Source organism: Python bivittatus, unplaced genomic scaffold (assembly GCF_059951505.1).
Source record: "Python bivittatus isolate LINGU-HERP-01145 unplaced genomic scaffold, Pbiv_v1 ctg000610_np1212, whole genome shotgun sequence".
Classification (NCBI taxonomy): domain Eukaryota; kingdom Metazoa; phylum Chordata; class Lepidosauria; order Squamata; family Pythonidae; genus Python; species Python bivittatus.
This window is the reverse complement of record NW_028277088.1, coordinates 409152-435700: the sequence shown is the minus strand read 5'-3', so window position 1 is coordinate 435700 and position 26549 is coordinate 409152. Positions and strand designations below refer to the sequence as shown.

Sequence of the window (26549 nt, the reverse complement as noted above, 5' to 3'; positions counted from 1 at the left end):
AGAATTTTACTTCAGGAATTTCCTGGGGCCTGTTCAAGATGCTAAACTTACTGGGCTCAAATTGTGTTGGAATTCCGCCAATAAAATCTTACAGAGTTTGTATCATACAATATTCTAGCCTTGCGTGTCAGCAATAATGGCAGATACTGAGTCATAGCATCGGGGGGGGGTTAGAGCTGAACCCTAAGATTTTTCTTATGCTGCAGTAGCGCTCTAAAGTGGAAGTACTTTTCCATCCTTCATCCTGGCCGTGTGCTGACGGGATGTTTCAGAAGGAGCGTCGGATGCGGAGGGAGCAGCGCCCGTCAGGCCGCTTAGCAGCCCTTCGCTGTGCTTGCAATGAAAGGCAGGCCTGCGTTCCAAGATTAGGAGGACGTTAGGCTGTGGGCTAGTCCAGTCAAGCGGACTTAGGTGGTTCACCATTAATGGCCGGCTGGGCAGTTCTGGGGGTTGAAGTCTCAACGTCGCCAAGGCTGAGGAACCCTGCCCTAGAGCAGCGGACTCGAGCGTCCCCAGGCAGGGCCCCGGAGGAGGAGATTCCTCCCGGGGTGGGGCGCCAGAGCTCGGGGCCGCCGCAGCGGGTGGGGGGCCTGGATTACTTCCCCCCCGCTTCTCTCGGTGGAAGCTGGGCGGGTGCCGGAGGAGCAGCCCGCCTGGGCCGCAGCCGCAGATGACTTCCGGGCCCGTCGAGGCCACGCCTGTCCCACGGCCGGGGACGATGGGCTCGTGCTCCAGCGACCACGGAAACCGAGGACGAACCAGGGGAGACGAGGAGGCGGTGGAGAGGGCCGGGGAGCCCCTTTCCGTCAGGGAGCGCGTCTCGCCGCCCGGCCGCGCTGCGCGCGAGGCTGCGTCTGAGGGAAGAGGCGCTTTCCCGCCCAACGGCGCCGCGGGAGCGCGCGTTGCTCCTCCCGCCGGCAGGCGGCGCCGCGGGGAGGGAGGCGGCCGCTCTAGGCCTCGCTGGCCGGGGCGCATGCGCACTCGCTCCTCCCGCCGCTCTCCGTCCGCCCGAGCCATGGTTGGGGGGGCGCCGGTGCAGGTGAGGCGGGGGCGCGGGGCCGGTCTCGGGGCGGGGGCCGGCCGGGCGCAGAGGAGCCTCGGGAGGGGCTCGGGGGCGCGGCGCCCGGAGAAGCGGGGGGGCTCGGGGGCTCGGGCCTCCTTCAGAGGCTGGGCGGCGAGGATGACGGTGCCCCCCGTGCCCCCGCAGGCCTCGACGCGGGAGATGGAGGCGCAGACTTTGGACCCTTCCCTGTGGCCGGCGGTGGCTGCCCTCCAGGCCGTGGACCAGACGGTGGACGGGCACGGCGTGCGCCTGCTGTGCCTGGAGGGGAGGGTCGCGTCGGCGGAGGCGAAGCTGGTGGGCTGCCAGAGGACGGTGGCGGAGGTGGAGAACCAGCTGGAGAGCAAGTGGGCCGCCCTGGCGCAGGAGTACGCGCGGCTGCAGCGGCGGCTGGAGAACGTGGAGAGCCTGCTCAGGAACCGGAACTTCTGGATCCTGCGCTTCCCCCCGGGCGCCAAGGGGGAGACCCCCCAGGTCAGAGGCCCTGGCCCCGCCGGTCGTGGCCTGCTGGCGCGCGACGCGGCCTTTGGCCGTGCTGTGCCTGCCGCCGGCAGCCGCTGAGGGGTCCGGCTGGTCGGAACCGGCCGGCGGTGCCTTTCAGGAGACGGACAGATGTGCTGGGTACGCAGTGCCAGCGGGATGAAATGCACACTGCGGTGCCAGAACACGCTCCGCTCTTCTGTACTCAACGTTGCAGGGCAGAGTTTGCCTTGTGATGTGCATGTTGTCATTCCCAGCCCTCTGTAGATGCTGCTTTGTCTTAAAGTAAGTTTTCGTGGTTCTGAAAGCGATATTAGCAGCGCCAGAAATCCTGGCTCCTCCTCATACTGTGACCCACCCTTGCCTCCTTGCCTTAGAGTTGCTGGAGGCAAAGAGACTGCCTCTATGTGCTTCAGCATCAGGCTGAGTCATATGTTGTTGGTCTGCAGGCCTGAATTATTGGCACATACTACAGATTTTCACATTTCCTTTGTGAGTTTCCTCTTTTAATCAGCTTCCTAGCATGCTAAAGACCTTTGAAACACCTGTTTATCTAAATAATCAGAGGGAGCCAGTAGGCTTTTGTGTGCTAAAGATAAAATACTGCCTTTTTTCTGTCAGTGCAATTTACCCAACAGGTATTTCTCAAGTTCTTGTTAAGCGTACAGGATTTGGAGGCCAGAGAGTTGTGAACCTGTAACTGTTGTTTCTTCCAGGTTCCGGTAACCTTTGATGATCTCTCTGTTCATTTTAACGAACACGAATGGGGGGACCTGGATGAATTGCAGAAGGAGCTGTACAAGACGGTCATGAGAAGCAATTATGAGATGCTGGTCTCAATGGGTGAGAGCACGAGGAGGTGTTGTTCTTATTCTCTTTGGTTTATAGTAATTATATCCTAAGAGCCACTAGGCTTGAAGAGATCTGCTGTGATGTGATCCAGCAGGGACCAGTAGCGGCATCTTTAAATCAGAATGGGATAATGGTCTTCCAGACACAGCTGGCCTGCCACTTGGGGATCCTCCTGGACTTATGGCTCCTGCTTAAACAACAGGTGGAGGCTGCAGCCAGGAGGGCTTTTGTATAATTATAGCTTATGTGCCAGTTGTGGCCTTTCCTGGAGTAGGAGGCTTTACTCATAGTCACTCATGTCCTTGTCACTGTGTGGTTGGGTTATTGCGGTGCGCGCTACATGGGACTATCCTTGAAGAGTACCTCGAAGCTTCACCTGATGCAATGTTAGCCTGGGTAGTTAGGGCTCACTGAGGTTAGCCTGCTTAACCCACTGCTGCACCACTAGCACTCAGCTTCTAGGTGCAATTCAAAGTGCTGGTTGTCACCTTTAAAGCCCTTCATAGATCAGGGCCTGGATAGCTCTATGACTGCTTTCTCTGAGTTGAATTTGCCTATCAAGTAAGATTTGGAGGAGGATCCCACCACTAAGGAAATGAGGGCTTGAGCCTTCTTGGTGATGGCTCCCTTCCTTTGGAACAGTTTACCCTGGATCACCTCTTCCTTGCCACATTTGTGGAGAGCTGTGAAAGAAGGATTCATCAGAAAGGCACTTGGGGAGGAGTAAAATCCTACTACAATGAATGCATTACAATCGTGTTGGATTAATTGTAAGTGTAATAATTATTTTTGGTTTTACAGGGAGTCCTCACTTAGTGACCACTCGTTCAGTGACCATTCAAAGTTATGACAGCACTGAATGAGGAGACTTACGATGAGTCCTCAGAGTTGCGGCCAATGCAGTGTCCCCGCAGTCATATGATTGCGATTTGTGTATTGGTAACTGGCTGCAATTACAGTAGTCACAGCGTCCCACAGTCATGTGACTGCCATTTGCAACCTTCACTGCTGGCTTCTGACAAGCAAAGTCAGTGGGGAAGCTGACAGGAAGTTGCACATTGCAGTCACATGACATTGCACTTAAGGGTCATGTGTGATTCGCTTAACAACCGCAGCTGGAACTGCCGTTCTAAGTTGGTGTAGTTGCATGATTTTTCGCTTTAAGACCACGTCACTTAGCAACAGAGTTCCCAGTCCCAATTAAGGTCATTAACTGAGGACTGCCTGTAATTGTATTATAGTAATACTGTGGTTTGCTTAGAGTCTCCAGGAATTCAGTGCAGTATAAAATTAAACAATGAATAAATTGTGGCCACCCAATTTGTGGAGACTCTGGGTAGAAAACAGTGATTTCAATATATAATAAATTAAAATAATCACAGTGATAATAACAACTATTACCTGTGACAACCACCCAGCACAACTAGGGGCCAAAATCCTGCTTGAATAGGATCACTTTAACTTGCTTCCAGAAAACAAGGAGAAACTGGCTGTACTTTGGGGAGGGGCAAGGTATCCTATAGAATGGGACCACCAATGACAAGGCCTGTCACCTGGTGCACACCCTGTTACACCTTGCAGAGAGGGCAGTCCTCAACAGGCCTTTAAACATCTGCATCCGACAGGCAAATACTGTTTTTGGCAAGGCATTGCCTGATGTAATCCCACTTCTTGTGATATGGCACGTAGCAACTTTGTCTTTTTCCATTTACCATTTTTTCCCTAAAAATTTTATACACACACAATTAACAAGTTTTTTTCCGTCTATCATCTGGATAGATTATGCGATTGCAAAGCCTGAGATCCTGACACGGATTGAACAAGGGGACTCCTTGTGTGACACAGACATTGGAAGCACTCCTGCCAGCAGCGTGCCTGGACACCTTGTCACAGGTACATTTGCTGTCTCCTGAAATATACAGCTTAGTTTTTTCCTTCTTTTTTATCATCTTCTCATAAGAGGTACATTGCTCTCAGTTTTAAGCATGTGGAAAAAGTTTATAAATGAAGGCTGCTTACAAGGGATCCAGATTAGGATGGGATCAGACATTCTTGGAAAATGTATGGGTCAATAAATGTTTAGGCCCCAGGGTCTTGACCTTGTGATTTACAACAATCTTTTTCTGTCCTCCATTCAGACTCCCCTGTTGCTCCAGTGGATGTTTCTTTGTGGCTGAAAGAAGAAGTCGAAGAGCCTCAAGATGGGAATGCCAGGCCTCCTGAGGAGATGAATGCTGGTCTTCACAAGGGTGAATACCAAGTGTCCTGGAGTTGCTTCTTAGTTGTTTGGCTTACAAGGAGGGAGCTCATCCCTGACAGGCTTTCTTCTTACCATTGCTTGGTAGGAGATGTACTGAATTGCTAGAAGGAAGGCTGCTTCTTCAAAAATTGTTGATCCAGGAAAGGAGCATTCCAGAATGATGTTGCCCTCTGGACTGTGCCAGCCTGGAATGTCATAGTCTGGAGTGAAATGGGCCATTTCAGAATTCTCTGAAATATTTCATTCCTGTATTGTAGAGTCTTGCATATCCCTACTGCTTCTGCCCTAACCCTAACCCTAATTTGAACTCCTTGTAACCTCCTTTTTCTTGATTCCTTTGTGGCAGCTGCAATCTTGCTTTCTACCAAGGTTTTTCTTCTTTACCAGCCCCCTCCACCCCCATCCCTAAATATCTTTCTATGACCTCTTAGGCCACGTACTTCAGGTTGGTATCCAGCGGGCCTTTCCCTTCTCCAGCTCTATCCAACCAACTTTCAGTTTATCTCAGCTTGTTGCCAACCATCTTCTCCTTCACCCTTATGCCATAGGTGGGGTCCTTCTCTCCTGCCTTCTCATTCCTGTTTCTGTACGCCTCTTCCAGTCCGTGAGACTTCTTGATGTCAGAGAAGAGCAACACCCCTGACTTCCCCTCTCCTGTGCTCAGGTTCTTCAGTGGAGTTGATGGACATATCCTCAGGGATTAAAGAGGAGATGGAGGAGGTGTGCTTGGATCCTGGGGAATCCCAAAAAGAGGAGGTGCACCACAATGCTAGCCAGGGTAAGTTCCCTTTTTCTCTTGACAGCTGCATGCTTTAAGTTCTGCCAGGCTGTGGTGATCAACATTTTCTCCAGTTGGTTAATTGTTGTTATATTAAGCTAATATAAGATCCCCATACCTCTTCCTGTCCTCATTCTGTGTTTGGGTCAGCATCTCTGACAATCCTCAATCTCTGTGGGTGTGGGTGTTTCAGATATTATGTATTTCATCCAGACAATAACTGGACAGCCCTTATATACTTGGGTTTTTTTTTCCCTTCCTGTACAGAATATCAGGCTATTACAGTTTCTGAAGAACATCTCTGGAGACCTCAGGAAGGCCAGTGTGTTCAGGACCCATTCTTCTTTGGTGAAGGCCCTAGCTCTGGTAAGAGGAGACTTTTTGGTTGTTGTGATGCCCCTTTGAACTTGATGGTAGTTTCTTTGTGGAGATATGGCCTTCCTGCTGAATGAACTAAATAATTCCACCTTGTCATCACTCCATATTATAGAATAGGAAACTGGAAGTCCTGGTCAAATAAAGCCAGTAGAATGTCAAGGAGTGGAGTTTTGGGAAGGCAAGATCTGCTATTGGAAGCAGTGGCGGCTTGCAGAACTATAGAGCTAGGAGGGGTCAGTTTTCTTTAAGTCGATTTGGTCATTCGATTGTGTACCATCAAGTTGGTGTTCACTGTTAGCAACCATATACCTTCTCCAGCATGATCTGTCCCCATCCTGGCCCTTCAGCTCTTCCAGTGACGGAACCATGACTGCTGTAACTGAGTCTGTCCACCTTGCTGCTGGTTGTCCTCTTCTTTTTCCTTCTGTCTTTCCTAGCACTATGAACTATTCAAGTGAGCCGAGTCTTTGCATAATAAATGCCCAAAATATGATAATTGTAGCCTGATCATTTGTGTCTCGAGTGAGAACCCTGGATTGATTAGTTTGATGATCCATGTATTTGTTTTCTTGACTACTCATGGTATTCCTAGGAGTCTTCTACAGAAGTTCAGAAGCAACGATATTCTTTCTGTCCTGCTTCTTCAAAGACCAACTTTAGCTTCCATAGAGTGCCACAGGGGAAAAAAAAACATTGGTTGCAGGATTCTCACCTTTGTGGATGTAGACCACTGTGGAATCTGAATATCTTCTCCAAGGCCTTTTTGCTCGCCTACCAAGTGCTAGTCTATAGCATATTTCTTGATCGCTGGTTCCTTTCATTGTCGCTTGTAACGCTATTGTCATTAGTTTGGTTGTTTTTTATAGTTAATTGTAGTCCCATTTTTCCCCTGTGTTTCGTGACTTACCTTACTACAGCTTTGCATTACTTTGCATTTCAGTTATCAGAGTAGTGTAATCAGCATAGTACAGGTTATTGATGTTTCTTCCTCCAATTTTAAAACCACACTCATCTTCTTCCAATCCAGCCTCCCTCAATATATATTCAGCATATAAATTAAATAAATAGGGGGAGAGTATACAGCCTTGTCTCACTGCTTTGCCAACCTGGAGCCAGACTGTTTCACCATATTCTGCCCTTACTGTGACTTCCTGACCTGTATCCGTTTTGCATAAGGACCATACAGTAAGATCTTCTGGGATTCCCATTTTCCTAAGGACATTCCACAGACTGACATGGTCAATACAATCAATGGCCTTTCTGTAATCAATGAAACACATATTGACTTCTTTTTGGTATTTTTTGTTCTTCTCTATTATCCAGTGTACAGGTAGTCCTTGGTTAATGACCACTTCTTCAGTGACTGTTCAAAGTTACAATAGCACTGAAAAAGTGACATGATTGGTCCTCGAAGTTCCAGCCATTCCAGCACCCCTGCAGTCACATGATTGTGAGCTGGGCGCTCGGCAGCTGGCTTGCGCTTACGATGGCTGCAGCGTCCCATGATCACATGATCGCCATTTGGAACCTTTCTTGCTGGCTTCCCCCAAGCAAATCAATGGGGAAGCTGGCAGGGAAGGTCGCAAGTCACACCTGTAAGCTGCTCCCGCCACTTTCTCGCATGCTCTCCTGAGCACCTGTCCCCTGCCCGGCCAAACTCGCATCAGGCTGCAGCAGCCACCTGCACACACTCCCGCACTCTGGAGCATCACCCTTATGACCTGTGCCTGGCTGCGCTTGCGCCGGATTTCAGCACCCACTGTCAGGTTCAGCCCAAAGAACTCCACGAGACAGTACAGATATAGTTCTATTGCATTTATTAGCTTCCACCTACAAGACAGAATCTCACCAGACTGAATCTAAACTTCCCAAGCCAGCAAGCAAACACTGCAAATTCCTTAGGGTGGTGCCAGTCTCGTCCTCTTCACCTTCCCACGCTCATTCTGGGGGCTAAGGAAATGCTTATCTCCCCGAGTGCGGCCTTCACCAAACCATTCCATCACACCCACCGCGCACCCAGCCATGCTCGCACCAGGCTGCAGCAGCCACCTCTGCACCCTCCGGAGTACCCACTCCCCACCTGCCCACACCCATGCAGCGCTGCAGCACCCCCCACTGCCTGGCTACCCTCCATAGCACTCACCTGCCCGCCAGCTGGCTTGTGAGCCTCCCAGGACTTGCGACTTCCTGCTGGCTTCCCCGTTGACTTTGCTTGTTGGAAGCCAACAAGAAGTCACAAGTCATGGTCACTTGCTTAACAACCCACGATCCTCACTTAATGGGGACTGCTGGGATTGCTATTGCTAAGCAATGTGGTCACGTGACATCACACTTTGTGACCGCATCGCTTAGCGATGGAAAGTTTGGTCCCAATTACACCAGCAATACAGGTAGTCCTCAACTTACTATCACAGTTGGGACCAGAATTCCATCGCTAAGCAATGTGGTTGTAAAGCGTGATGTCATGTGACTACATCGCTTGCAACAGCAATCCCAGCGCTCCCTGTTGCCATTATTAACCGAATTCCACTGGTCGTTAGAGCCACCCCAATCCAAGCCATTCCGGGCTTGGTCCCTCCCAGCCCTGAGCCTCGTTCTTCCAAGAGAAGAGGCTGCCTCTACTTCAGCTTCCCCCAACTGCCTATTCCCTGCCATCTCTGCCCTTTTGGCCCCCCTGCATCCTGCCTTGCAGGGCAGCAAGCAGCCCCAGGACCACATGGCGCAGTGCGAAGTCCTTCACAGCACAAAGCCCAGCCCCAGCTTGGCTCAGCAGTGCAGGAGAAAGCCGCAGCTGCCCCAGCTCAGCCCTAGCTGCAGTTGCCCTCGCCACCCTGCATTCTGAGGCCCCTGCTGCCCTGTGCTCCACCAACCTTCGCTGTCTTCTTGCCCCTGCTGCTGACGAGGCATGCCCAGCCTGGCCCTTCGCAAGGCAGCTGCTGACCACATGAGGCCAGCCCCAGGTCTCATGAGGAAGCTGCCATGCGTGACCTGGGGAAGAAAGCCGCCTGTGGCCAGCAGCTGCCTCGCAAAAGGTCACGCCAGGCATGCTTGGTCAGCAGCAGGAGCAAGAAGATGGTGAAGGGCAGCGAGGGCAGCAGGGCCCATGGAGCGCAGGGGGCTAAAAGGGCATAGATGGGCGGGAGATGGTGGGGGGAGTTGAAGTGCTCCTGCAGTCGTAAGTGTGGCTGGGCTGCCAAGTGCCCGAATTTTGATCATGTAACTGCGGGGGCACTGCAACAGTCATAACTTCAGGGCCTGGTCATAAGTCCCTTCAGGGCCATTGTAACCTCGAATGGTCACTTGAACGAATGGTCGTAAGTCAAGGACTACCAGTAATTACTCATTTGTTCCTCAGCCTTTTCTGAAACCAGCTCAAATGGGCTCTAATTTGCGCTGGGTGACCCTAAGCATTATTTTGCTAGCATGTGAAATTAAGGACATTGTGCAAGTATCGTAGATAGTATTGCACTTCTTTAAGTACTTCTTTGTTTGTGGATGCAAGAGCTTTGCCTGTGGGATCCTTCTCACAAGACCTAATTATGCTTGTACCATAAGAAATAGCCATGCATGAATGGTCTGAAGAATCCAGTCGTGCTAACAACGGGAGGCAGCAGAATGAGGATGCAGTTTGTGAAAGGGAACGCATGGTAGTTTGGATAATGACTATTCTTGATCCTTTCATGGGAAGAAAACCAGTGGAAGGCTGAAAGGTGGTCCTCCAGATGAGTTCGCCATTGCGTGTGCAGGATGCAGTGGTTGCTGAAAACACTGGGGGAATTTCAGCCCATATAACCTCAGAATGATTTGGGGGCTTCTGCTTAGCACCAAGGTTATGCTTGCTTGACTATAACAAGTCAAAACTTCAGATTTCTAGTAGTTTTCCCAGGGGTCGGAATGCACAATCTGTTCCAAATGCCAGGTTATTTCGTAAGAGGACTATAAAAGGTCACTGAAGCAGGTCAACTGCTACCAGCCAGGGCTCAGCTACTGGAAACTTCCAAGGGGACTGGCAAACATTCTTCTGGGAAATCATTTATTGAAAACCAGCACAGTCCTCCCCCAAAGTTCATTCTGGGAGATTGTGACTCGAATCCAAAGAAATAAGGTGAACATGCCAAAAAAAACCCCAAAAACCAAAAACAAACCAGCAAAACCTCCTTGGTTTTCATGTTTCTTTGGTGTCAAACAGCAGCTGATGCTGGGTTTAATTGCTTGTCTTTCTTGCACTGTAGAGAGGAAACCATAGCTTTGGCTGCTGAATGTGAACGTACAAGCATGTCATTAAAAAAAAAAACACCTGTGTGTAGACCAGCCACCTTTTGGTTTGCTCTGGTGTGGATTAGAACCTCTTAGCTACTTCCTTCTCATCTTGCGTTAGCATGGCAGGTCCTGGCCCATTTTTAGTGGCAAGGACTGATAGGTGCATTGTCCTGCTGGTCAAAGACAGAGACAAGGAGGTGGTATTTGTTTAAGATCTCCTGGGACAGAAAATGGATGCCTTATAGACTGACGCCTTGTGAAACATAGGAGGGGTCAATCTGAAGCCTAGGTCGTACTGGAATGGAGATCACCAAGAAATCGTGGGAGTGTAGTAAGACTGAGAAGCAAAGAAGATACCCTGGAAGAAGACAGTGTGAAAGCCTTTGCTATGTTCAGAAGTCTACATGCATGTAGCTGTGTAGTCACCAGGATGAGGGAGTCTGCCTGTTGGATCAAATTCATCAGTGCAAGTCCCAGATGGCGTTTTCCATTGTGGATGACCAGCATCCTCTCAGAAGGTAGACAAATGACTGGAATGACCTGGCCTTTCAAGAAACTACAAGTTGCAGAGGAAACAAGTTCTTTGCAACTTACTGTTTGGGAACTTTGAGTTCCAAATGCATGCTTGGTGAGACAGCCGATATTTTCCATATATGTCTCAGATGGTGTATTAGGTGGTGGATAGTTAGAGCAGGTCCGTCCTTCGCTTCCAGTTTTATGTCAGCCTTCAACCCCAAGTAGATGGAAATACAGATGCTTTCAGCAGATTTGCTCCCTGGGTTTCCTTTTCTGTGTCTGGGGAGTGCATCCCTGCATTGGAAAATTGCAGCAAAGGCAGATCGATTATGAGTGGGTTGATTATGTCTGATGGAACTAGCCATCAGGTCTCTGCTGGTGACACCTGGAAGATCTTGCCGAGCTACAGATTTCGTTTTGAGCATCCGCCTCCTGACGTTACCTGTTGTCCTAAAGGGAAATGTCAAGGGATAACATGGCACACCTTCACCTTTATCTCAGGAAGGAAAAAATAACAGCTGCATCTCAGAAATTGTGCTTTTTTTATTCTAAACGAAATAGCTGTCGGTTGGATGGATTTGGCAGAGATCTCACTTTTTGTATATTTGTTTGATTATGTATCAAATTTGTCATTGCCCATCTCATCAAAAAGCGAGTTTAGGAAGGTCAGACCCACAAACAAGTTGTACCGCAGGGAGGCTGACAGCAAAGTGCTTCTGCTGGGTCAGGTGGGCAGTGCAAATCCTGGGGAGAGGAAAGCTAAAACTTTCTCTGTTTCCTTCTTGAATACAAAATGCAGCGTGCGCTGGAGGGAATTTCCTGCACTGGGCAGAAAGCCTTTAACAGGATCTCTCCGTTAAGCCTTCTGCAGATTGTAAGGGAGCAATTCTCAGATCTGATATATTTACACTGCGGTTCGCTTCGCTATCGGCTTGGTAGGTGGTTCGTAATTAACTATTACGTGAGCTGATAGACAAACAACACCCAAGTGTCTGGACTATGGGAAATTAATTGTTTTGTTAATTATACTGTACCGTGAGGGTGACCATGTTAATGCAATCACAGGAGAATGCCTTTAAAGCTTGGTGGTGTTTCTTACTTTGAAATCCGAGAGCTGAGCACCTTGGCTAGATTGATTTTGGGTTGTTCGGTACTGCTGGAGCATATTAGACTGGCAAAGCTGAAGGAGTTTCAGGCCCTCAAAACCTGGTTTTGCCAATGAGCTCGGGGATCCCATGACAGAGTGGAGCCTGTTGGATGGCTGTCTGACGCCATTCTGTCTTTTTTCTTGTTTTTTACCTTGTTTTTTATTTTAAATTAAACTGTGGTTGTTAATGGTTTTTATGTATTTTATTTTATTATGTACACCGCCTAGAGTCAGTGTGTGAGATGGGTGGCTATATAAACGAGAGAGAGAGAGGTTTTGCTGTAATGAGTCAAGTTCTCTTGTGTGTTCTGAGACTTTGGACAAATGAGCTTCCTCTCTTAGCGCAGTGTCTGCACAAGAGAGTCTGCACTTGCATTACGCTCTGTATTTTTGCAGAGGACAAATTCCAGAAATAAACGAGTTGCTCTATTTACTGCATTTACCACAGGCAGGCAAGTGTTAGCAAATAAATAATATTCATAATTACCTATGAACTGAGGCAGTCAGGAAGTTGTACAAAAGGGAGCCAATGTTTATAGACATTCTGCTGAAAAGCATGAATGTCTTTCATGATTAGATGAGGGGGCTGCTTGCCTGGTGAATTTTAACCCTTTTTGTAATGCTTAAACAAGACCTCCTTTATCCCACTTCTGTCCTGTTTTTTCTTCCTCTTCTTCTTCTTTTTGAAACTTTTCTGGAAGGAGGGGGGGATGTATGTGAGTATACCTTTCTGTTTCTGAATATGGGTGGTCTTTGTGTGAGAGAGGAAGTGGTTGGCATGTGTAGGTGGGGATCAATTAATTTTAGAAATGGGGTCATTTTATTGGCAGTTTTAATTTTAATCAGTGGTTATTTGTTTCCCTCTCCCCCCCCCCTTTTGTTCTACCCCTTCTCTATTTTAGAATTTGCCTTCTGGCAAGTTTATATACACATACTCTCATTAATACACAAATGTGATACATGCATACATGAACTGGGGAGGGAGAAGTCCTAAGCATTAGTGACAGCAGGATTGACAATCCTAGAAATTTGGGAATAACATGATTTATGTCTGTTTTTATTCTGTCTCTGTGGGTGGATTTTCTTAAGCATTTACTGTTTTTATCTAAAAGTTAGTTTTCTTTAAGTAAGAATAGTATAAATGTCTGGGTTAAAAAAAAACAGAATTAAACCTGTGTGAGAGAAAAAAAATATTGTATTTAAGAAAAATCTAAAGCATTAAAATGGCTTGTTTCTCAAAAAGACGTGTCGGTTTTTATCCTAAAATTGGTATTCGGTCGGATATTCCAAAGACCGTCAGTTCTTGATAATCCCCTGTACACTTAAATAAGTTTTTTAAAGCAATCTGTTATGCAATCATATCATTCTCTATATTCCATTTCCAAGGTACAAAATAATCTCTTGAGTTTTTCCCGATCTTTTCCTCTTACAAGGGAGTAAGACAAATAAAAAAGCTTCAGTGGGCAGTAATGAAAGGCAAACAAAATTGTTGACTTTCTAAATTAAAGCAAGACAAAAGAGAATTAAATTAATAGCTGCTATTTGAAATAATTTACATTTTAAATCAAAATTAGAATTAAATTGCAATGCCTTTTAAAAATATTTTAGTTTTGTTTTCTATTCTGAAATAACTGAATTTTGGACAATAATACTTTTGTAGATAACTGGAGAGAAAGTTAAGGGGAAGGAAGTACCTTTATTATCTTTAGGGGAATAAACTGTTTCTCTAATATTGGATTGTGTTGTCTAATCCAGTGATATTTCAGGAGATCCTCCTAAGTTTTGCTGATAAAAGCTTAAAGGGAATAGTTAGAGTAGTTGTTGAAAAAGGTAGCATGGAGTTGATTTAAGAATCATAGCACAGGTACTGTTCGCTTACCAGCTGCCTCATGCAATGACCGTTTGAAGTTACGACGGTGCTAAAAAAGTAACTTTGCAACCAAGATGCGCATTTACGACCGTCGCAGCATCCCTCAGTCACACGATCACCATTTGGGTACTTCACAACCGGCGCACATTTACAACTGTTGCCGCATCTTTCAGTCACGTGATCGTCATTCGGGTACTTTGCAACTGGCACACATTTTCGCTTGCAACAAGCAGAGCTAATACCTGTACTGTATTATTAAGTTCTGTAGTTCTTCTAAATACAAATGGAAGCATTTTAAAGGTAAGAGATAAATTATAAAATTCATTTTAACCTTTGTTTTGAGAGTGAACTAGCTTATCTAAGACATGCATTCGGCTGAATGCTCTCACACAGTACATACTATATTCAGTGATATCTGGCTGTAAGTTTGCACATCTTCAGGAAGTTTCTACATTTAAGTTAAGTTGCAGGTGAGATATCCAACCCTATCTCTATGAAGACAGCATATGTTGGAGTTTTTGATTACTGCAGTACAGTAAAAAATCTGTTTTCTTCAAACAGCTGAATCCAGAAGAAATTAACCTGCTTCCTAATGCTTGAGTAGGGCCTCCCTCCCTCCCTCCCTCCCTCCCTCCCTCCCTCCCTCCCTCTTTCTTTCTCTCTCTCTCTCTTGTTGCCCCATCTCAATCTAGTTTTCTTTCTTCTTTCCCCTCCCCTTTGCAATGTAACTACCCTTCCCCCAACTTTTTTTTTCCTGCTGAAAGGAGGGAGGGGGACTATAGATTCTCTGAGTATGCACTCTTGTGTCTCTATGTTGTGACAATGATTTGTGTGTGAAAAAAATTACTGGATTCTCCAGATGGCAGAGACCCAACCTGAGGACTGGTGAAGCAATATTGCTATATGGGTTATTGTCTACCTGTTTTCTAAACTCCTGATCTTCAACTTTGCAAACTGTTTTTACGACTTTTTATCCCTTCCTGTGAACCCTGGCTTTTCGTCACAAATGGGCTGTATATAGAATCCAACCTTCAAAGTTCACTCTCTCCCATTGTTAGTTAAGAGCAGTTGAGAACAAAGACAGACGATATAAGCAAATATTTAATATAGTAAATAAATGAATTTAAAATATATTGCTCTTAGCAGTGACCATTCACATGCTTTTATCCAAGGAATGAATTTTTAGCAGACAAGGAAAACACATTCTTATACTACTGCCTCCCTCACCCTAACATTGAAGTTAAATTGTTCTGAACCAGTTAAATTGTTTTTTTGAGTATCTCTCTTATCTCTCCATCTCTCTCTGTCTACAGTACTTTACAACGGGCTCTTGTTTTCACTGGCGATGTCTTCAAAGGGAAAGAGAAAGAGCCCCAGTTCAGCTGAAGAAAGAAGCAAGAAGCAACGGAAAGCCATCAGTCTCGATTTGAAGATGAAGATCATCAAAGCGTATGACTCTGGGAAGAAGGTGAATATTATAGCACAAGAAGAAGGCCTAGCCCATTCCACCATCTCCACTATTTTGAAGAATAAGGAAAGGATCAGAGAGGCAATGAAAGGATCGCCAGGGACCAAAGCAGTGATAACAAGACAGCGAAAAGGCCTCATCCACGAAACGGAAAAACTCCTTATGCTTTGGATCGAAGATCAGATACAGAAGAGGATGCCGGTTGGCCTCCTCCTCATTCAGGCTAAGGCACGCAGCATTTTCCAAACGCTGAAGGAGCGAGCAGGTGAGGAGTGCACCGAAACGTTCACGGCCAGCCGTGGCTGGTTTATGCGGTTTCAGCGAAGATTCAACTATCACAGCGCGCACGCATCAGGTGAAGCTGCAGGTGTCGAAGAAGTTGCCCAACGTTTTCTGAATGAACTTGATGATATCATAGCAGAAGGGAACTATTTGCCTGGGCAGATATTCAATGTGGACGAAACCGGGCTATTCTGGAAAGCAATGCCAGAGCGGACATACATACACAGAGAGGCCCAAGCAATGCCTGGATATAAAGCCCTTCAGGACAGAGTAACCTTGCTATTGGGTGGAAATGTCGCCGGATTCAAGCTGAAGCCCTTTCTGATCCACAAATCAGAGAATCCCTGCGCGTTCAAAAACATAGGGGAACACACATTACCCATTTATTACCGATCCAATCGGAAGGCTTGGATGACACAAGTTCTCTTTGAGGATTGGTTTATGAATTGTTTCATACCCCAAGTAAAGGAATATTGCTTGCAGAACAGAATTCCTTTTAAAATTCTCCTGCTCCTCGACAACGCACCTGGACATCCCCCGCATCTCGACGACCTCCACCCAGATGTAAAGGTAGTTTATCTACCCCAAAACACCACCCCTTTCCTACAGCCTATGGACCAGGGAGCTGTTGCAACATTCAAGGCGTACTATTTACATGCAACGTTTGCCAAAGCTGTAGCTGCAGTGGAGGATAAGAGGGTGACGTTGCGTGAGTTTTGGAAAGACTACAATATCCTCCATTGCATCAAAAATATCGCAGCAGCATGGCAGGATGTCACTCTGAAATGCATGCAAGGGATTTGGAAAAAATGTTTAAAACGTTTTGCTGTTCTTGTAAATAATTTTGAAGGATTTGACCACAACAAAGATTTGGATGAAATAAATAAGAACATTTTGACACTCACAAAATCCCTTGACTTGGAGGTTGATGCTGAAGATGTGAAAAAATTGATAGCCTACACTGAGGGAGAGCTTTCAAATGAAGATTTAATTGAACTGAAGGAAGAATTGGAAGCACAAGGGGTTGTGGAAGAAGAAGAAGAAAAATTGTAGAAGTTAAGCTCAGAAAGTTCAGTGTGAAAATAATGGCTGGTATTTTCTCGGACATAACAAAATTTTATCAGAATTAAAAAGTATGGATCCAAACGTAGAACGTTTTGGAAAGGTACATCAGGAAATGCATGTGTTATAGTGAAATATATGAAGAAAAAAAGAAAAAAAACGTGCAAACCAAACTCAGTGAATCCTTTAAGAAAGCTACTCCTTCCTAGACTCTGCTTCCCTCCCCATCCCCAGGAGTAGAAGACCCAGACGATCCTCAGTCATCAGCCAGCTATGCCAGTGAATCCGACGTTTCCAAAAACACAGAAATAGATTAATCTTTTGAAGGATTTATATTGATGTTTACAGGTATTGTACTGTAATTGTAAAATCTGATTTTGTATTCTTTTATTTTTGTACTGTAACGCAATATTATTATGCCTAATAATAATACATGTTAGAATTAAAGATGTTTTAAATGTTATTTTAAATTAAAAATGTTGTTCAGTTCATTGAAGGATAAAAGAAATGGAGTATGGAAGGCAGAAGTAAAATTGTAAGTTGCGGTCACATGTTTTTCCATTTAGTGACTGCATCGCTTAGCGACTGAGTTGCGGGTCCCAGTTGTGGTCACTAAAGGAGGACTATCTGTATATTGGTCTTCTGTAAAAATAATCGTTTTAATTGTTTGGACATAATTGGCAGGTATTGAAGGATAACGTTGAGTATTTACATCTTGAATTCCGTTCTTTTTTTACCAGTTGTAATGGTATGTGGGAATGACCTTGGGAGAGAGGAGGAAGGGCCACAGTCTAGACAATGGTCTGATAAATGAAATCTGAGGTTGAAGGAGGGGTGGGAGTGGAGAAAGCATCTCAGAAGGGACTCTCTAGTTTTCGGGAGAGTAAAAGAGAGGGGAGAGATACTTTCAGACTTGCAAGATCCTGTTACTGTAACCTTACACTAAAGGTAAAGTTAGTACTCAAGGTTGGTGTTTCTTGAGACCAGTTGCTTGGAAAAGGATCAGAGAGGCAGCGGATCCGCTTGCTCCTGGAGTGTGTGGACAACTTTGGTGTGCCTCTCGGGTCTTCTGTGCTGTGCTTTTTGCCCCTTGAGACTTCACTCCCATCCAGGGCTGTGGATTGTTCTTTGGCTTTTCTCACAGTTCAGGGGGTCCGAATGGATCTTCCTGTTCTGCCTCCCCAGGCCTGCGGTAGAGCTGGGTAGGCTGGGTGGAAAGGTGTTCGTAGCGCTGGATCTGGAAGTGGAGACGTGGGGAGGGACGGTGAGAAGAAGAGGCTTCCCAGGCGTGTCCCTGAAAGGGAGACTCTCAGGACTTGGGCAGAAACCTCTCCTGTGCTTCAGGAGCAGCTTTTGAGTGGGTTTGGGGTATGCATGAACCAGCTGGGTTTCCTTTAGACGCATGCAAAGTGTGCCGCCCCCTGTGCTTTCCCCTTGATCGTAGCCAGGGAAGGCGGGGTGACTAAGTTCACGCACAAAATGGGTCAGATTAAGGTGGACATGGAGCAGAGTTGTCTTAGGACCTCATGGAAATGTTTTCCAGGTTTATGGTGCATCTCTGCATGTGCTGATAATTTCCTTAACACTTTGTTTGACTTTATTTGGAATGGGAGTCCAGGTGGATACAACAAGGTAGGCTGGAAGCGGACTTGTAGCTGGTGTCTTCTGGAGGCCCAAGACGGGTTGTACGACCTTGTAGTCTCAGTCCCAGGAATTGGAGGCTGCAGCTCTTACCTCGGAGTCAGGTAAGAGCTGCAGGATTTAATTTCTGAGGAAGCCTGTACAGAATTGCGCTGTGTTTCCTTCATTTCCCCCTGTTCTTCCTGATATCATTCTTAGAAACCAGTTTGGTAGCTTCTTAACGCTGTTTCATACTGGAAAGCAGCAGGCTGTTTTGGTTTCCTCTGACTCAGTAGGTGCAGCAAGGCTTACAGTGTTGGGTGCTAAGATGAGTCAGGTGATACTCTGGACATAGAGCAAGAACTAGGGTATAAATGGATTTTAATTGTAAGCTGCCCAGAGTCACCCTCTGGGGGAGAGGGGCAGCATATAAATGTAATAATAAATAAATAAAAATAAAATAAAGTGAGTCTTAGGGAAGAATGGGTGAAACTAAACCATAGAGAAATCTGTTGAGGAAGTGAGATTTTCTCCAGCAGATGGAGAAGCAAAGCTTAGAGCGCTCCCTGAGTTAGGAGGCACATCAGGCTGGCCCTGGCCTATTCGAGAAGTCCTTTCTTCCCAGCTGGAAGGAGGAAGTTTAAGGCTCCAGAGTAAGAGCGTCCTCAGGGCTCAAGTCCTTCCCCGTTTCTGGCTTCGGTTGATGCTGCTGCTGGCAAGATGGAGCATGTGCTGCGAGAACAGCACCCAAGGCACTTTTACAAGATGATGGAAGCGATTCTGTCCACTGAGCAAGAGGATAGCAACAGTTACATTAACTGTGACAGGTACAGGACGTTGATCAAGGAAGTTAAAGAGGCGAAAAGGCTCCGGAGCAAAGAAGGCAAACGTTACTGCTGTCTGAGACGCTTCAGCGTTCTCAATGTTGGTGCAGAAGAGAAGAAGACAGCGTGCCCGTCTCGCCCGGACATACTGAGGTGGTATCTTTTGTGCAGTATGAGGATTTGTTTGACACTCTGCATGCCGTTCATGTTGTGATTGGCCATGGAAGCCCAACAAGGATGCTGAAGGAACTGAGTACAAAAGTACAAAATTGTTACTGCCAAAGCAGTCATGATGTACTTAAAGCTGTGCGAGTTGTGCCAGAAAAAGCAGAATGGACTGAACAAAGGTTTTGTAGGAAGGCCTGCCTTGCGTGGTGAAATGGATTCACGCTGTCTGTTTGGTATCACTCACATGTGGCACAATTTGTTTCATAAACTCAAATTCACAGTATGGCATGATTGCTTTGGAAGAGAACTTCAGAAAACGGATGATAAAGCTTTGGGGGGGGTTTACATTATCTGTTCTGTTTTCTCTGCTGTAGTAATGGCAAAAAACATGAAGTCATATAACTGGGAAAAATTGCCAGGTGTGGGGTAAAGATACCTTTTGTAATGGGAGGCCAAAGATGATCTAAGTTAAAGTTCTCTTGCATATTTAGACTGAGACTTTAAAAGTCACTGTGGCCCATTATTCTGATACGAATGAAGTCTGAAGGAGTTGCCTTCAGAGAAGGAGGGGCTCAAGAAATTGTGGTGGTGTGAAAAGATGACTGTACCAAACTGCCTTTGGGTGCCCCAGAATGCTCTAGTAGCATCACATTTGTCTTCAAATATTTTTAAGGTTCTGGCTTTCATCAAGAGGATGATGCAAATTCTGACTTCCCTCAAGACACCAGTTGCCATGAACGGAACCTTACTGAGGACCAATTCCTCTAATAAATAAAAATCAGAAATTTGGTCCTTAGGAGTATTTTTCCAAAGCTGCTAAATTCTCTACAAGGAGAAAGTCATACCATATTATAAAATCAGTTCAGAGTATTTCTGTTTGTAAGGAAAGTGGTGACACAGACTTGGGAGAGGTGCATGGTCTACTCTGATACAGTCTTTCATCACTGATCACTCTGAAAGCACATCTCCAAATAAAATTTATAAGACTCCATCAAATAGTTGCCCATGGAGTCTTTGGTGCTCTCCGAGCTTGGTGGTTTGCTTGCAGACGTTTCATGACCCGACTAGGTAGCATCATCAGTGTGAGGGACTGTGGGGTTTGCTCCCTGTTTATATTGCTCCCTGTTTCCCACACTCCCTCGCGCTGATGATGCTACCTAGTCGGGTCATGAAACGTCTGCAAGCAAACCACCAAGCTCGGAGAGCACCAAGGACTCCACCGTTCAACCCTGATCTACATATTTTCTCTTTGTTGAAATAGTTGCCTGTTTGGGACTAAAACGTCCTGGGTGGATTCCAAGATCCCCTTTTTTTGTTGTTTTCTTCCAATCACTTTTGCTGTATTTGGAAAATCTCCTAGTCAGGTGGGAAAACATCTTTAATTTCTCAGTTTGGTCTCCTTGACATTATTTCTGAGGGAGGGAATTGTTCAGGGTAAAAATGCTTTCTGGATCACATTTCATGCTATTATAAGTCCTTCAATTCCTTTTGCCTTTCTCTGGGAGACATTTTGGCCCTGCCTTCTGGGGACTGTACAGTGCTAAAAGGATCCTCGCAGAAGGTCCAGATGCTGTTGGACCGGGACACGACTGTGTCTACTGATGGTCGTTTGTAAGCTGATCAGAAACAAAACAGGCTGTGAGATCCTGAGCATCTGCCTCAGTGTTGTAGGATAGGAAAAAGCTGTTACTTTCAGTTAAACCTGGGTTGGCTTTATGCGGTGCCGGGTGGATGTTAACAGAAAATAAAAATCCTTCCCTTTGAACATCTCCTTTTCTCCTTTACTCATTGCCAGGAGTCTCTTGTGGTTTGTTCTGAAAATGCTCCTTGTGTATCTCACGTACAGGGCTTGTGAGAAGAAATGGGTCCCTGATTAAGAGCCTGCAACTCGGGTGTGAACCGAACGAGGCTGAGAAGACAAGGAAAGCTCAGATGAGCTCCGGGCCCGGCCCGGCCCGGCCCGGCCCGGCCCTCCTCTCTAGCTCCAAGGTTTTCAGGCCACGCGCACGTGGCCCCTCAGAGCGAACCCCTGGCTGTATTGCTTTGCCCTTGGCTGGCAGGCGTGTCTCCTGGGTCACCCCTTTGCCTTGCTCATGCTTCGCAGGTGAGGCCACGCGGCCTAGCCCATAACAGGAAAGTAAAATGTGGGCAGGCTGATGCCTGAACAGCCCAAAAGCAAAACCATCAGCTCCCGCCACTTAGATAACATAAAAATGACCGTTCTTAAGGGGAAAGCCTCTTGCAAAAGGGAGTGGCTTTCTAGAGACTTTTGCAATGAAAGAGGGCAGCACATCTGTTTTAGGTAGATGGGAATTTGGGGGAAGTGCACCAGTCCCTTGGAGGGCCTGTGCATTGATTGGTGAGGAAGCCTACCTGAACATCTCCAGTACGCGTTTGGATCTGAGGAAGCCGTGCCGCAGTGATTTTGCAAACACAAGCATAGAATGGAGCATCGATAGGCTTGCTAGCAATGGGTAGCCTGGGGCTTGGGGTTGCCAGAGTGCTCCCCCCAATTTTTTATTGATTGATTGATTGATTGATTGATTGATTGATTGATTTAATTTCTGTAGCCACCCATGTCAACCAAGTGACTCTTGGTTGTGCACAGTTGTGGTGACTGGGAGTGAGGTGGGAAATGGGGCTTGTACCCCTCTATGCTACAGCTTGAAAGGCGGACTCCCTTGAGATACCAGGACTGCAAACTGTGTAGCCCCTTATGGATTAATTCACCCGTTCAATTTTTATCCTGCTTTTCCTCCAAGCGCTCAAGGTGGCTCTCCTGGGGCCTTCCCTTCCCTTTCACTTTCCCTATGAGGTAGGTTGGGTGGGGGGCAGGGACTCATCCAAGGTCACCCAGTGAGTTGCATGGCTGAGGGCAGACTGAAGCTAGATTTCCGTGGTGTAAGTCCAGCCCCTTGAGTGCTACGTTATCCTACCCGGTGATTTCATTCCCTTCCACTGAGCTGTGAAATGAAAGGCAGCCCCGTGACCTGCAACCCATTACGTTTCTGCACACTCTTCTGATGCGGTCTCTTGTGCCCAGGTGGGAGCCGAGGACTTCAGTGGAGAGAGAGGTCTGCGTTAGCTCCACTCTGCTGGACTAGGCTCCCAGACCGCCCTGTCCTGGGACGAGACTTAGGGCTCCCTCAGCGCCGGAAAGCCAGGCCCTCTGGGGTCCAGCTGAGCCACGGAAGAGCGGGCTGCTGCAGGAAAGGCTCCCTGTTTAACACCTGGTCCTTTTCTCTTTTCCCTTTCTTTCTCATTTTTAAGCAGAACATGAAATCACGGTCAAGATAGAGGAAGACGCGGACCTGACGCCTTCCTTTCTCCGGCGCTCGTCCAGGAGAGCTGCTTCTGGTCGCGAGGCACAGCCGACTTCTGGGGCCCAGCGCATGAGAGAGAAGCAGCCTTCCCGATGTTTCAGCTCTGGGAGGCGCTTCCGTCAGAAACGGTCTGCGCTCAGCCCTGGGAAGGCAGATTCTGCGGCACTCCCGTTTAAGTGTGTGGAATGCCGGAAGAGCTTTGGCCCCGAGGAGCCACCGGCCCTTGAGGGCCAGCCCCCAACCACCTGCCCCGACTGCAGACAGCGCCTGCGCGGGAGAAGTGCGAGCTCCATGCATGCCAAAGACGCACAGGTCTTTGCTTGCGCCACCTGTGGCATCGTGTTCAGCCAGTGGTCTGTGCAGCTCGTGCACCAGAAGAGTCACCGGCAGGTCTGGAAGCACTGCTGCAAGGAGTGCGGGACTGGGACAGAAAGCCACCAGGAGTTCACAGAGCACCAGGGAGCTCACACCCTTGTTGGGAAGGCTTATGGCTGTGCCAGCTGCCCAAAGAGCTTCCTTTCCTCCTCTGAGCTTGAGGATCATCGGAGAACCCATGCAGTCGGCTGGCCCTTCATTTGCAACTGGTGCCAGAGCAGCTTTGCTAGCCAACAAATGCTCACCGCCCATCAGGAGCTGCACACGGCAGCAGTGAACAAGCTGTTTCCCCATGCCAAGCCCAACTTCTCCTTCAGCTGGCAAGAGTTCTTGGCCGAGCTGGTGAAGCTTTACCTAAGGAAGACTTCCAGTTGTTCCCCAGGGCGGGTGTTCACCAAATTCCTGCAGACGAATTCACAGCTGAAGCCTTACCCATGCACGCAGTGTGGCACGATCTTTTTCAGCCTCTGTGTCTCTGCCAGCCAGGCCTCTGCTCCTTCAGGAAAGCCGCTGAGCACACCAAAGACAGAGACAGACCAGACCTCCACCCCAGAGCAGCCGGATCCGTGCAACCTTTGCAGCAGCTGCTTTCCGCAGAAAAACTCGGCAAGGAAGCCCGTGCCCATCCCCAGCGGCGGGTATCCTTTTCCGTGCCCTCACTGCAGCCGCAGCTACGTGTACAGGGACACCCTCATCAACCACCTGCAGAGCCATTTCCTGGAAAAGCCCTTCCGGTGCAGCGTCTGTGACCAGGACTTTGCCCAGGTGTCGCTGCTGACTGAACACCTCAGCACGCACTCGGTGGAGCGCCCCTTCAAGTGCAGCCACTGCCCCAGGAGCTTCATGTTCCCCGGGCTGCTGGTGGAGCACCAGCAAGACCACGTTGGAGAGCTGTACTTCTGCACCTGGTGTATTAGGCGTTTTGGCCACCCGGCCCTGTTGAAGGAGCACCTGCTCTCCCACACAGCGGAGCGTCCCTTCCAGTGTGACCAGTGTGCCAGGAGTTACACACATCAGGCCCTGCTGGAGGAGCACAAAAGGAAGCACGCGAAGGAGGATCTGCACGCCAGAGGAGGGAAAGGAGAAGCAAAGGAAGCCTCTCCAGCCTGCGCAGGGGAGCCCCCCCTGAGCTAAAAAGGCTGGCTGGTGTACGGAGGCTGACCCTGGCTTGGAAGGGGGGGTGGCTCTGATCACACAGGAGCTCTAGAGCGAATCCGGCTGCCCTGCGCTGAAGCGTCGTCTTTTGCCATAGGACCCAGCCAGCGTCCCCAGTGCCTTGGTACCCAGCCAAGGTACCTCAGAACCCTTTGCCCGCCCCCCCTTTTTTTTTTGCTTTTCTTACTGCTATGGATTCCTGCCAGGGCCGCCAAAACCAGCAACTTTTTTCTTCCTAACTCTGGACAGCCGAGTATCTCACCAGCAACCGCTCTGGCATCTGCGGGCAGAGGACTCAGTGATCAGGCAGCAACAACTGTTCGGAGAGGGCAGGAAATTATTATAAAGTGGAAAATCAATTGATTTTAAAGATGTGTTGCAGTGGGGTGTATGAGAAATTTGGTGTGTGTGTATGTGGTGCAAGGCTAGGTGTACTTAGCCCAGACGGGCGTATAGTTTGGACGCTTTCGCTTTGCCCCTCCCAACCGATCCATCAGGAATGAAAAGTAGCTCCTGGCCCAGAGAAGAGGAACCCCTTCCCCTTGAGCCAGACTCGTAACCCTTTGGGACACTGAGGGGGATGTAGTCACGGGCATCAGCCTGCTTTGATCTCTATGAAAAAGTATTTCCGACCATGAGCAGCAGAAGGAGCATCTCCTAGCACTAAGTGATGTCTTGGTCCTCTGGTCTCCTACTTGTGAAGATACGTTGCCAGCTACCCTGTGGCACTGACATATTCTCCTCCACGCACTCGTTTTGGAGATGGGTTGGGGCCATGCCCTCTTAGAAGGAGCAGCGTCAGGGATGGGAGTTGAAATGAAAAAATTCTCTCTTCCTCCCACAGGCCACAATGGCACTGTGTGCACCATAACATCATTTGATCTATGACAGCATGGCGTGAACGTGGTCTCATTCCCCCTTCCCTCCAGATGCCCACAAGAGCTGGCAGGTGGTTGTGTCGGTTGGTGGCTCTTGGGGTAGAATTAAAATAAACCAGAGAAGGAGAACAGCAAGAAGTGGGTCCCCTTTGTCCCAGCACTTTGGCAATCTCAACGTGGGTGGAGACAGCCTTACCCCTAGAGCCAACCGGAGAAGGCTGTTCAAAGGGGGGAGCAACACAGCCTTCTCTCCGATCCAGCTGCGGATATCTTACATTTGTGGAGGTGCAGCTGTTTACCTCTCTGCCCCCTTAGAGTCAGGAGATTCCAGGATGCTGACGGAATAGTGTCTTCCCAAGGATGAAAGTGGCGATGAAGAGAGCTGACTTACTCTGCTCTTGAGATCATGTTTGTGATTATTTCTTAATGCTGTCAGCCACAGAATGGTAGAAAGTTGTGTGTGCATGCATACACAAATAGACCTAGTTGGCTTTGTTGTGAGAATCTCTGCGGCTGAATTGCTTTCAGATACCAGGATTAGAGAGGAAGAGGTCTGGGTCAGAATGATAGGAGATGTTTATTTTATTGTTATTATTAAATTTATATGCCGCCCATTTCCCCCAGAGGGTGACATAGATATAGGCCAACGCACCTGGATGGCCCTAGGCTTTTCTGATTTCCAGGTGAGAGGCTAATTGACACAAGGCTGCATTGGGGTTCAAAGGTGCCACCCCACCCTGTACCCACTAGAATGCTTTGATGCTCATGGATTTTATGACTCTTCGGGAGAATGAGGCCAATTATGATAAGAACAGGGCTTTGAAAAATACTTTGCTGGGGTTAGAAATTATGTAAAAAGTGCAGTACAGGTAGTCTTTGGGTTATGATGGCAACTGGGACTGCCGGGATCGCTGTCATTAAGCGATGCGGTCGTAAAGTGCGATGTCACGTGACCGCATTACTTAGTGACGACAATCCTGGCAGTCCTGGTTACCATCATAATCCCGAGATGCGCAGATCGTTAAGCAGGAAGCAGCAGGAGTCCCAGATAAGGAGTGTGGGGGTGCCATGGGAAGTTGCTGCAGGGCAGTGGGGGTGGCCCTGGGAGGCCCAACGCAGGCCGTATGCGAGCGCACGGAGGCCAGGGGAAGCAGGGCGCAGTGCCGTGTGAGCGCAGGGAGGCTGGGGGGACTTACCAGAGCGACTTGCGACCTTCCCTGCCAGCTTCCCCATTGACTTTGCTTGGGGGAAGCTGGCAGGGAAGGTCACAAATGGCGATCATGTGGCCGTGGGGCGCTGCAACTGCCGTAAGCGTAGGCCGGTTGCCGAGAGCCTGAATTGCGATCATGTGACCACGGGGGTGGTGCGACGGCTGGAACTTTGAGGACTGGTTGTAAGTACCACTCGTTCAGTGCCGTCACAACTTCATACGGTGCCTGAACGAGTGGTCAGTAAGCGAGCACTACCTGTATACCAAAAACTTGCTGCCTCGGTCCGTCAGTGTGTTTTATTTTTCGTGCTTGTATAGGCCTGAAATCACTGACAAGATTTGGTATCTGGTGGAGATTTAATAAAGCTTCCCTTTGTGCAACGCTTGAAGCCGGTTCTCAGCTCTCATGGCGGACAGCCTTGTATTGTCTTTGTGATGCTCATGGCGGGAGAGCACTTTCCGGATGCTGCTGCTTCCCTCCACAACTCCCAAGCAGTGGCTTATTTGGAACGCAGCAGTCTCAGTGTCCTCTTGGTGAAGCTTCAACTTCTCTAGAGTCCCTAAATATATTGGGATCCCACAC

At 48.0% G+C, this 26549-nt stretch overlaps 1 protein-coding gene across 3 annotated transcripts; it reads left to right on the top strand.

Moving 5' to 3' along the window:
- The first annotated feature begins 627 nt into the window (after positions 1 to 627).
- On the top strand, positions 628 to 26531 carry LOC103048787 (uncharacterized). 3 transcript variants are annotated; one of them, XM_088150158.1, is made up of 8 exons: positions 628 to 1039; positions 1208 to 1534; positions 2257 to 2383; positions 4172 to 4285; positions 4531 to 4641; positions 5317 to 5430; positions 5698 to 5796; positions 22299 to 26531. In XM_088150158.1, exons 1-8 carry the CDS (start codon positions 671 to 673, stop codon positions 23855 to 23857), a joined length of 2820 nt encoding a protein of 939 aa, XP_088006284.1. In that variant the 5' UTR covers positions 628 to 670; the 3' UTR covers positions 23858 to 26531. The 3 variants fall into 3 exon arrangements, with proteins under 3 accessions (XP_088006284.1, XP_088006286.1, XP_088006285.1); XM_088150160.1 differs by having other exon boundaries at positions 629 to 1039; positions 22296 to 26531; XM_088150159.1 differs by lacking the exon at positions 22299 to 26531 and adding an exon at positions 14915 to 18246 and having other exon boundaries at positions 661 to 1039.
- The last annotated feature ends 18 nt before the right edge of the window (positions 26532 to 26549 follow it).